This window comes from Balaenoptera borealis (assembly GCF_965194805.1).
Source record: "Balaenoptera borealis genome assembly, chromosome: 7".
Classification (NCBI taxonomy): Eukaryota; Metazoa; Chordata; class Mammalia; order Artiodactyla; family Balaenopteridae; genus Balaenoptera; species Balaenoptera borealis.
Genome location: NC_138864.1, coordinates 102,632,081 through 102,644,257, shown reverse-complemented (window position 1 = coordinate 102,644,257; position 12,177 = coordinate 102,632,081). Strand labels below are relative to the sequence as shown.

General features: G+C 36.1%; 1 protein-coding gene across 5 annotated transcripts in view; it reads right to left on the bottom strand.

Moving 5' to 3' along the window:
* Positions 1 to 1,104: 1,104 nt before the first annotated feature.
* Positions 1,105 to 12,177, bottom strand: part of ASB15 (ankyrin repeat and SOCS box containing 15) — a 33,691-nt gene continuing 22,618 nt past the window's right edge. For 4 of the 5 annotated variants that reach the window (XM_082400083.1, XM_082400081.1, XM_082400080.1 and 1 more), the window contains 4 exons: positions 11,037 to 11,208; positions 9,006 to 9,576; positions 8,349 to 8,502; positions 1,105 to 3,985 (listed from right to left, as the gene is read on the bottom strand). In XM_082400083.1, the coding sequence (XP_082256209.1) occupies positions 3,813 to 3,985; positions 8,349 to 8,502; positions 9,006 to 9,576; positions 11,037 to 11,208 (1,070 nt within the window). In that variant the 3' untranslated portion in view covers positions 1,105 to 3,812. The other variant, XM_082400082.1, reaches the window with a different exon arrangement.

Here is a 12,177-nt window from a genome sequence, read left to right as displayed (position 1 = left end):
CAACTGTAGTAATACGCCACACTATAATGCATGCATGTATGTATGTATACTAGATGCGGATATGTCATATATATATGTGCATACATGTGTGTCTGAAAGTATGGATATATGCATGTGGTGTTTGATTTTGTCTCGTAAATAACTGGAAGCAGATTAGAGTTTTTTTGCATTCTAAATAATTTCTGATTGGAAGGTGCCTATATACATAAGAGTAATATGACTTGAACCTAAAATTTCGATAAGAACGTCTAATAAAAGGTCAAGGTTTAAGTGTGTTCTCTATGTCATAAAAGACTCCACCTTTTTTGGGTAGTTTCCATGTTGTCTCACCCCTATGTACTGACTTTTCAAAAACCTGCATCAAAGGGAGTGTTACCTATGAATATTTGCTGTACCACATTTACACAATTGTTTTCACATCTTCTGCGTTGCCATCTTATGCATGGAAACATGTCCTGTGATTATCTAAAATGATTAAACCATATTCTTCAGGAGGCACTTGTTTTAAATGTGCTTATGAAATTATTGTAAGTCAGAAATGGAAATACTATTTAAAGATCACCTACGGAAAAACTAAACAAGACACACACAAATGAGAAGCCATATCTGCTTCTTTCCAACCAGAGTCTCTGTATGACACAAACAAAATCCACAGTTACCAAAACAGCTATGATCATCTTGGCAGCCTGGGAAGATGTCATCAAAACTCTATCATGTTGATTAAACATGATAGTGGTTAAGCAGGCACCACTGTAGAATGTTTGGCTTCTCCTGAAGCTCACTGGGGAGGAGCAGCTGTTGCCCTCTCCCAGATAAAGTGACATATTCTAGGAGAAACAGAGTCCTAATTAGCTGTAAATTAATTCTCTTACCATCCAGCCCACCCCAAAACAAAAACACTGCTAGAAAATTTCAAAATGTGATAAGAAAAAGATCAAATCCATTTTGGATATAGTGATTGCCTCAATTTCATAGGATATATTTTTCTCCTGCTTCACAAGTACCAAAAGAGCCACTTTCAACCCATAGCCTGTGCAGTGAATTCATATCCTTACATTCAAGTGTTTCTTGAATATATTTACATAAAACACATTAAAGACAATGTCAAACTTTTGTGTACTAGAGTTTATTTAATATCTGAAGTATCCTGAATGTATTTATACAATAATATACTAAATATCAAAGTTTTAGTTTATTTAATATCTGAAGTATCATATGGCACACTTACATCCTTATTTTTAAAATTTATTTAGAGCAATATTTATAGGTAACAATGTATTTTAGCCACAAGTGGGAGAGCAACAGAGGAATCACGAAATCCCATACACAAAACATTATAGTTCTACTTAAATACATTAGAGCTTAATCTATAGGAAAATATATTCTTTAAGGAATAAAAGCTGTTAAAACTATAGCTCTAATTATACAGGTTTTTTTTCATACCTATAACTAGAGCTAAATACAATTTGAAAAGTTCATAAACCAGTGAGGTATTACTATTGAAAGAATACAATAACCCTTAAGATAAAAATAAGAAAAATCTAAAAAGAATGAGTCTAAGTAATTACATTATAAAGCTATATAACCAATTCAGAGACTCAAAACTATCATTTTACCATGAGGTCACTGATTACTTTTGTCTGGGTCTCATATGACATTCGCTCCTTCAGTATATTCAACAAGTAATTTTTGCACTTTCTCTATGCTCTTAGGGAATGTGTTTGGCCCTAAGAAAACACTGCAAAACAAATCAGACATAAACCCTGCCCTCATAGAGCTTACAGTCTAGCGGGGCAGACGGATGGGGAACATAGGCTCCTGTAATACAGCATGAGAAGTGCAGTTCTGGGGCCTCCCATCCTAGAGGAAAGAACACTTAAACTGAGACCTGTAGGATAAAGGATGGAGGGGGGAAGAAGGAGACGGAAAGAGGATTCCAGGCAGAAGAAGAAGAACATGCAAAAACCCTGAGGTGCAAGAGAGTATGGTTTCTTCTATAACAGTGGTTCCCAAATAAAAGACCTCAGAGACTTGTTGGGCCAGAATGAAATTTTCACTCATCAATGGGGAAATGAAGACCAAACTTTAAGTCTTTTCAAAGCGAAAGTCCTTCAATTTTTTTTTAGATTTTTTAAACATTTTATTTATTTATGTATTTATTTATTTATTGGCTGTGCTGTGTGGCATACAGGGTTCTTAGTTCCCCAACCAGGGAATGAACCCGTGACCCCTGCAGTGGAAGCTTGGAGTCCTAACCACTGGACTGCCAGGGAATTCCCCTAAAGTCATTCAATTTTAATAACTGAGTTTAAGGCAGCCCCATTTTCTGGCATTAAAATGACCCCTCTTTTATGAAATGACAGTGATAAATAGATGACCCTATTTTTAAAATTACTAAAAACTACTAACATATAAAATCGAAAAATCTGGGAATCACTGTTCAAAGAATAAACTTCTAAAAGGTGTTAAACATGGTTAAAGAGGACGGGTAAGGGAGATATCAAGAGATAAGGCTAAGGAGGAAGGCAGGGAGTTCGATCATGAAGGGCCATGGAAGAATTTTGGACTTTACCTAAGAGCAATGAGAATGATTTTAAGAGGGGAGTGAAACTTGCTTACATTTGTAAAAGATTACTCTGGGATGTTATGTGTAGAATGTGTGTTAGATAAGGCAAGATAGCAGGGAGAAGGACCAGTTGGGTAGCACTACAGTGTCCCAGGAAGAAAGGAGATAATAGCTGGTATTTGGGCTGAGTTAGTGAAACTGAGTAGGAGATGACTTCATGAAATAAACTTACCAGGACTTGGTGATTTGTTATATTGGGTAAAGAAAATGGGATGGTCAAGGTTGATGTCCAGGCTTTTGACTTGGGAAACTGAATTGATAATTGGGTTAACTATTGAGCTAGAGATGGTAAGAGAAGGAGCCTTTTTGTGGAGGAAGACGGTGGGTTCATTTTGGGACATGCTGAATTTGAGGTATCTTTGTATTCAAAGGTCCTTTAGGCCAATTGTCTACACAGGTCTCAAGCACGTGAGAGAAAGCTGAACTTCGGATATAAATTTTACATTTGACAGCATGTAGATAGTAAACAAAACCATGGACATGGATGAAATTTCCCAGAGAACTTAGCATAAAAAAAGGGGACTTAAGACGCATTACTAAAGAGTTGGCAGGAGATGAGCAATGCAGAAAGAAGCCAGAGACAGAGCGGCCAGAGGGGTGGGAAGAGAGCCAAGAGAGCAAGGTATCCGGAGAACTGTTTCCTGGAGGCAGCAGGCAGTCAGTTGCTGCAGGAATCAGTTGAAAGGACTGAAGGATGCTCATTGAAAGTAGCAACAAGCAAGTTGTTAAGGACCTTGAGAAGGGCAGTGGAAGGAGCAGAAGCCAGATTACAGTGAGTGAATCTGCAGACAGGAAAGAGCTCTTTTACGCCGTGTGGCGATAAAATAAAGGAGAGAATGGGGCAGCAACTGGCTGGAGATGTGGGTTTGAGAAAGTGGTTCTTTGTTTTATAAACATAGGAGAGACTTGCTCATGGATATTGTGGGAGTCACTTGATAAGGAGAGTTTGAAGACTTATTGCAAGTGAAGACAACCAATACAAAATATTGACTAGCTTTAAAAAATCACAATGTAAAAGGTCCTTAGAGATGTAAAATATGGTGCTCCCAAAAGAACCCAGGATCCAGTTATAAAATTGTCAGTGGATTTAAATGCACATAAGGGTGTAAAATGGTTCCAAGAAATTCTCTGAAGGAATCTCATTTAAACACATTTTTTAAATCACATTTAAAAATATTATTTTAAATTATGGCAATTTTAGCTCTTGTCCATAGAGATCATACTCTTTAAATAATATATATCTTTGAATAGTTGGTGGCAGAGAGAGCTTCTCCATTGAGGCTGGCTGGCAGAGTCGCTGGAGTCCCATAAGTCTTCGAATTCTTAACCTACATAAATGCTTTAAGGAGCAGGGATTCTCTAAAGTGAATGGGAAAAACAAGCAAAAAATAAAAACAATATTAATGGATTAACCCGTAAGATACAGACTGTTTTAGAATAATATTAATAGTGTCATTCTAAAGAACAGGCATGCACACGTTAGCAACTGGTGATTTTAAGTAAAATTCAAATTGCAATTAAGCCTTCCAAACCATTCCTCTAGAATGTAAGCTCCATGAAGGCAGACGTTTAGTCTGCCTCTGTGTCAGAAAGAGAGTCTGGCTCCTACAGGGTGTTCAACTACAATATGTTAAATGAATGAATGGACTTGATTAAAGAAAGCAAATGCTCACATCTCCTTCTATTTATTTTTTAGAATTGAGTATTTGAAAGATATGTTTCTTTACTTCCGCTCTCTCCTACCAATCTTTCTGATGAATAGTTATCTGTGAAACATCTGATACAAATGATTCCATATATCCATTATTCAATCTTAGGTTTGTTTCAGTGTCTGATACCTAAACATTTTATATTTTCCAAAAAAATCTACTAATGTTATTCAAATAGCTGATGTTAACCTTTATTTTCAACTCTTACTTTATCTCTAGTACCTTTATCTATAGTATAATTACAGTACCGATATATTCTCCAGCAACATGAGCTAGTGAAAAGGCAGCATTGTACACAGACTTAGTTGTGGGCTCTGGACTCAGTCGGCTTGGATTAAAATCCTGGCTCTGCCACTTCGTATTTGTGTGATCTTGGACAAGTTATTTAACCTCTGTGGTCTCAGTATTCTCACCTGGGAAATGTGGATAACCCTACCTTACAGGGTTGTTTAAAGATCGAACAAATTAATCCATGTAAAGTATTAGAAAAGTGCTTGGTACATTGTAATCATTCAATAATGTGAATGATCACTCAATTCAATAATCAAAGAGATCACACTTCTGTTCTATCTGAGATTATAAACATTCAAATTATCTTGAAAAAATTAAAACAGTGTTTTTGAAAAACCATTGAGGCAAAGTTATTGTTACCAAAATAGGCAGAATAAACCCACCTTTTTTAAAGAATTACCATTTTATTTTTTTCCCTAACAAAGCCTCTGCCCTACGTATACCTGGAGGAATCCTGACATCCAGTGGTTAACCATACTTACAGCAATCAACTGACTTAAGCTCTAGTTGCAATGATGTGTGACTGAAACAATAAAAACCTTCCTGGTCTTATTCTTACTTGGATTGCTTTTCTAAAGTCATAAGAATTGGTCATTCTTTTGCAATACAAACACATGGACAATGAATTACCAATTAGAAGCAGAATCTGTGCTATGACAGGAAGCACAGTGGTATTGGAGAAAGAGCCTGTGTTTTGACGTGAGACAGACCTAAGAGTTCAAATCCTTGCTTTGTTATTTTCTGTCTATAACTCTGGGAAATGAATTTATCTAAGCCTTAGGGTTTTTTCCTTTACAATCTCCAAAATATTTTAACTCCTCTATTGTAAAATAAAATATAGATAAAGCCACTGCACAAACATACAGTTTCTTAAGTTATTATAAGTCATTATCGGGTGAACATCTTTAATCATTTCCCAGGTCATGAACAGAACTTCCCCAGCCATAACAGAATTTTCTGTTTAATGCTCGTTACTGGTCCTATGTCATTATCTCTTTAGTTATTTTGGTTTGTCTGAAGCTTATTTTTTAGTAGATTCTTGAGAAGGTGATCAGAAGAGTAATATTGTTTAAGATAATCTGAATTTTTCCCTTGTAAGTCACTTGTTCTTTTTACCTACATGACCAAAGGGTATAGTAATTTGTAATTTTCAGCTTCAAATCTTTTTTTATTACAGAAAGTTTTTCACAATACACGTTTTTGTATTTGTTCTGTTCCTTTGATTTGGTTTTCTTTTTCTTTAGCTGTCTTCAAAACTGTCCCTGTCTTTCAAATCCTTTTATATATCCCTTTATTTCCACTTTATTTTTAAAATTTTCTTTAATTTCATCTTCTATTTCTCCTAAGTCATTATCTATTGCATTATTAGCTCTTGCTTTCATTCCAGTTCAGTCTTTATATTTGAAATTAATTTTTTGTTTTTCATTCTAATTCCTTCCTCAGTACTATTACCTCATTTCTGAATTTTTCTAATACTGACTTGTGTTGTTCTTTCATGTCTTGTGTCATTTTCCTTATGCTTTTTAGCTTGTTTTGAAACAGAGGGTTTCAATTTTAATCTGTTCTGAGGGCATGTTTTTCTGGTGTGCTTTTGTTGTCTGTGGGGATGTTATTCTGTTCCTCTTTCTATTTTTTCTTATAATAAATTTATATGGAATTTGACTGGGATACTTTCCTGTTGTTCATTTTCATGTGAATTTAGTTTTCCTGACTTTCTAGAAGGATGCTTGGGTCAAGATAGCTCTTCTAACTTTACAGAGCTCCCTATTCTGCTGTCTTCTTGCATTGATCCAGAATATGGTGGTTGCTCCCTGAGGTTTCCTGATTCTGTTTGTCGCCCCCATGTTTATGTGGACTCTCACGTCTCTGTCCTGCTTGATTTTGACTTCATTCCCAGTGTGTGCCTTGGTTCAGAAGGGGAGCTAGTTTCAAGAATTTATAGGGCCCAGAATATTTTGTAATTCCCCTTTAGCCTTAGTTTTTTATTTATAAAAATTAGCAATGGTAACGCAACTCTACAAGTTGGGGGGATTCATGACATACTTTACATATACATTTCAGATACTTCATGTAACCTTACCATAATAAAAATAACATAAAATACTAATAATTTAGTTTTTAAAATAGCTAAATTTATAAGTGTTTTTAATGCTGTAGGCTTTATGCTAAACACCTTACGTGCATCATCTCTTTAAATCCCGACAACAACCTTATGAGGTGAATACTATGCTAGCCCCATTTTGCAGTGGGAAAACCTTGTCATAAAAAGGATAAGTAACTTGCTCAAAGTCACACAACTAGTATGACTATCTTGGTCTTTTTACAGGAAATAAAAAATTCCCCTCCCCTCAATGAAACAAAAATGATGCAATAAATTATTGCTTGTTTCCATGAAAATATCAGCCCTGAATGACATATGCACTATATGACCCAGCCATCCTACACCTAGGCAAGGCCAGAGTTCCATCCCATTCTAGGTCTATCGGACCCCAGAGGTCGATTTCTAGGCTCACGATACTATATGATTCATCAGATTCTCTAAGGTTCCTGTTTCAGTTGCCACAAAGTCTCTTGTACCGTCCAACTCATTCCAGTGGAAGCACCATGTGAGGAAAATCCAAGCTTACCTCCAAATCTGCATTCAGTTGAACTATCACTCTTTCTAGCCCATCAAAGTCTCCATCCTTCCTCCAATTTGCGTCTCTTGCTACCATAGTCAAAATGATCCAAATTCAGATTATATATTTTAATGTATGAGACTCTGATGGAAACAAAGTGCTTAGATGAAAACCACTATATTGCCCATTTCTTTTTATAGAACTTTATACCTAACAAATACGGTATGTGAATCAGCTCAGCGTTTCTGTTTCATCTCCTTGACTATAAAATATAATCTACTAATTTGCATAAAATTTGGCTGATCCTGAAGACTAGGCTGTCATGGTTTTTCACATTTAAACTTGATTTAGGTGTACTAAGAGTGCCAGAATATTTAAATGTAATGCCAAGTTCTATGATGCGTCCTCGGGCTCTATAAAGTGATGTCCATGTAGGTTTTGAAAGTTCATTTTTCCAAACTCATATTTTGAAGGAGAAAACCTTTCCAGCTTATGATTTTTTTTTCTAGTTTCTATTTGAATTTGGAGTAATTTTAGATGTACTTTTATTGAAACTTTTGTAATATGATTCACTTTTATGATTATAAGTAAACTTTAACCTAGAGAATACAAAATGGTCTGCTTGTAATACATACTTTTGATGGTAGGAATTTGTCAATAAAGACCCAGAAGAGAGCATATCAAAAAGGATAATTCTAATTCATTCCATTCATTCATTTACTCAATATTTATTGAGTATTTACCGCTTACTAGGCATTATGTTAAGTCTTGAGAATACGAAAATAAACAAAACAGATCCCTGCCCACATGGAGATTACAGTCTATATACTTTATGATATTATAGAAGTTAACTTTTAAAAAGTGAGTTCTAGTCAGAATATAATATAGTAATAGTATTACTCATTATACAGTTAAAGAGTTGGAAATTATCAAGAAAAGCAAAAAATTAGTATCTTATATCAGAAGAAGTATTAAGGATGATTTGAAAAAACAGATAATTCTGAAAACAAAGTAGCTATGAAAAAGTATCAAAAATGACATTAAGAAATTTCCCCTATATACAATCTCCATAAAAAATTTTGTAGGAAAAACTTTTGCTTTTACCTAGTCTTTGACGGATTTCTGGCCATTCTCTCTGTACTTCTAGTGCAGATTTCAGTTTAACACACAGAGGGATATAATCCATGTAATCCATTAATACACGAATAACGCGGCCTACCAAGTGTTTCATCCAAGGAACTGTAATAAACTCACAGAACTGAGAGAAGTGATAAAATTGAATTTAGTAGTACTTTTAATATACTATATACATAAACACTTAATTTTGTTCTGAAATATTATCTGTCTTTTTACAGGAAATAAAAGTTCCCTCCTTGTAATGAACAAAAAAAGAAAACGGTTTGCTTGTTTCTGTGAAACTATGAGCCCTGAAGCACGCGTGGCTCTGATGTGATTGTATTCAGCACGATGTGGAAGAATCATGCTTCTTTCCATGCTTCTAGCCCCAACGTTCCACCAAATAAGCATAAATTATTGATATATTTTCCCACATTCTTCAACATTCGGTTTCGAATTCAAGAAAAATACACACTTTTTTTTCTTTGCCTAGTTTTATGCTTATTTCCCCATATCACTGCAAACAAAAACTCAAGAACAAGAAAAATATAAAAGTTGGAGTTGATTTTTCTTTTCTTCTAACATCCCTAATGAGCAAACGTTAGGATGATGACCCAATATGAAGAAGAGAAGGATGTAACTCACCGGGTTATCTTTTACGACACAAGACATCCATCTCGGCAGTACCTCTTCCTCTATCTCTGACCATACAGTCGCATTTCCAAAGATGTCCCCGTGCATGCAGTCAAAGCACATCTCCACTTGATAGCCGTTATTCAGCAACAGCCTGAGCATTACCTCGTCATTTAGGGCATACTGAATGGCACTGGGGAAATGAGTGTCATTCACATGCCTGAAATAACAATTGACATCAGCTCCATGGGCGAGAAGCAGCCTGACAATTTCATGATTGTTGGCCCTCACTGCCACAAGAAGACAGTTGAGGGGATCTAAGTTTGGGTCTGCACCTGCAGCCAGGAGGACTTCTATGCAGTGGATATCATTATTGCAAACGGCGAAATAGAGGGCAGTCTTCCGTTCATCATCATAGCTCTTGGAAATGTGGTCAGCAAGCAGCGTATTGACATCAAAGCCATTTTCAATAAGCAGTTCTAGGCACTGCGCATTTTGTCCATCTGTTGCTGAGTGGATTGGCGTTAGCCCACTTTTCTGGATTGCATGTTTGGATGTTACTGGAATAAGATATTTCAGTGCACTAAAAAAAAATCAAATATCCACATGGCATGAAGAAAATCAAGAAATTAAATAAACCAGCTTCCTCACTAGACAAGTGAATGCAATTTACTTAGTTTCCTTTATTTTCTCTAGATAACCTTACACAAAAACATATAATCTTTGTCCATTGACTTACTACTTTTCAGTTTAGTGTAATTTAGTTTAGTTTTGATTTAGCTTCCCAGGCTAAATATTCCTGGGGAAAATACTGGATCTTATGTATTTGGTCCTAGAATTGTAATTATTCAGGAACCCTCCCCATCTTTCAGTTCTTCTCTGAACAGCATAATATCTATAATCAACCAATGCTATGTAACGAAAAAAATATAATAGGAAAGTAAGTCCATTTGATGCCATAGAAGAATGCTTCACACTCTTGACCATTAGAACATGGAGTCACAGGAAGTTAGAGATGGAAGTGACCTTGAGCATCACTGAGTTCAACCCCTTTATTACAAGCAGAGCCATATGAAGTCTTGAGAAGTGAAATGACTTGTCCAAGGTCACATAGATGTAGGGCAATGACTACAATTTAGGCCTCTTGAATTCTCATTTGTTACTCCCCTTTCACTGCTTCCGGAGCAATGTATGCTTTAATATTGGCCATGTACATCCTGTCTGCTTACTTGAAATTGAATTATTGGCAACAAGAAGAGCCTTTGTTGTTCCATCAACCTTACATCAGGTCAACCGAGACAACTAACCACAGCTTATGTTTCAAAGAACCTGTGACAAATAGCTGTGAATTTCACACTTGACTGATGAACTAGAGAAGTATGAGAGCCACAGGCAAGGATAAGTTGATCTCTTGTGCCTAATTCAGAGCTACTATGTGTGAATTTATGAACTTTAACAATGTGTCACTTAGTGCCAATTAAGTGTCATTGGCTACCTAACTTAGCCAATGTCACCACTGAAATTGTGATAAAGCCTAATGATTTCAACGTTTTTGAACTTATGAAATATACTTAATTGCCTAAAACCATCCTTTCATGGTGGGTAGTTTAATATAATGATTATAGATTTCTATTGATATGTTGGTGGTGATAAAGATTAGAGTAACACAAACTTTAATCCTTTGCCAAGGACAAAATTTTTAGAAACCTGTAGCCATCTGTTAAACATATTAAAAAAAACAAAAACCCAAAAGGCACATTTGGGCGGCTTGTGCAGAATTCTCACTTATAACTTACTTTCTTCTAAAAGAAAATATCTTTTCATTTTAAAAGTAGTATAAATTCAATGTGGAAATTTTTTAAAGTAAAAGAATATAAAAAGAATGGGGAAAATCAAACAAATATATAGATATACAAAACTTGTGAACATTTTGCCTTTTTCTTTTTGGAGTTTGGGAGGTGTATAGATAGATTTGGGATTATACCATATATACAAGCTTGTGTTTTTCCACTTGAAATGATCATGCTATGATTTATTACTCACAGATAATGTCCCTCGTAGGCAGCTCGGTGTATAGGAAGATGCCCTGCTCTGTTAGGTATGTTTCCACTTCCTCCATATTCCAGCAGGAGGGAGATGCAGTCAGGGTTGCCCCCTCCTGCTGCCTCAAACAGCACTGATGCCCCGTCATCCGCCAAAGCAAGCACATCCCCTCCTGGCAGTATAAAACATGCAGCATAGTGATAGCTGGACAGACTGTCAAGATAATCTCCTTAAAAATCACCTGTTGTTTTCCTTTCTGGTTAGGACTTAAAAGTATAAAATTAAGAACACCTGTGTTCTCGGTCTTTTCAATAAACAATCATGCAGCGTGTTTCATTCTATTCGAAAATCTTTCCGTCATAAGAACATCTGAGAAATCAAGTCAATTCCCACGATAAGCAAAGGCTCCCCCAAAAAGGTACAGTTAGACTTTTAAAGACAGCAGTTAACAATCGATTTCAATAAATATTTATCAACTGTCTTCTGTGTGCAAACACCATGTGTGACCCGGCAGAAGATGCTAAGATAAATAAATCTGACTATCTTAAGTGGCTCTGAGGGGAAATGAGACAAAATATCATCAAAGAACACAAACTGTATAATATTCAAGTGACGTCACGACCAGAAGGCATGATGTAGGCGAAAGTGGTCTGTTTGCATTGTGGTTTTGTTGCTGACTGTGAGAGTTTGGGGCAAGCTATTTACTTCTGTGAACTTCCAACTCCTCATCTGTAAACTAGAGTAATACAGCTTATTCCATAGGGTTTATTTGATAATTAAATGAAGTTGCATTTGGGGGCGCCTCAAAAATGTGAGTCTTTTCCCCACAGAGGATAATGTTGTCCTAGCCTTTATTTACAGATGAGGAAACTGAGACCCAGGTGCTTAAGTAACTAGGCGAGAGTCAGACAACGGGTAGGTGGCAGAAACCAGTTTAAGAAGTCAGTATCTTAATTCCTGGTTCAGTTGTTGTATAAAGCACTTGGAGGTTTCAAAGGAGGACAACATCACACTCTGTTGGGAAGAATTAGGAAAGTCTTCAGGGAGGAGGTGTCTCAAGACATTAACTTTGAATTGTGTTGGAGGGTATTCCAGATGAGGGCAAGGACCTGACCCAAACCCAGAAAGGATGAATGCAAGG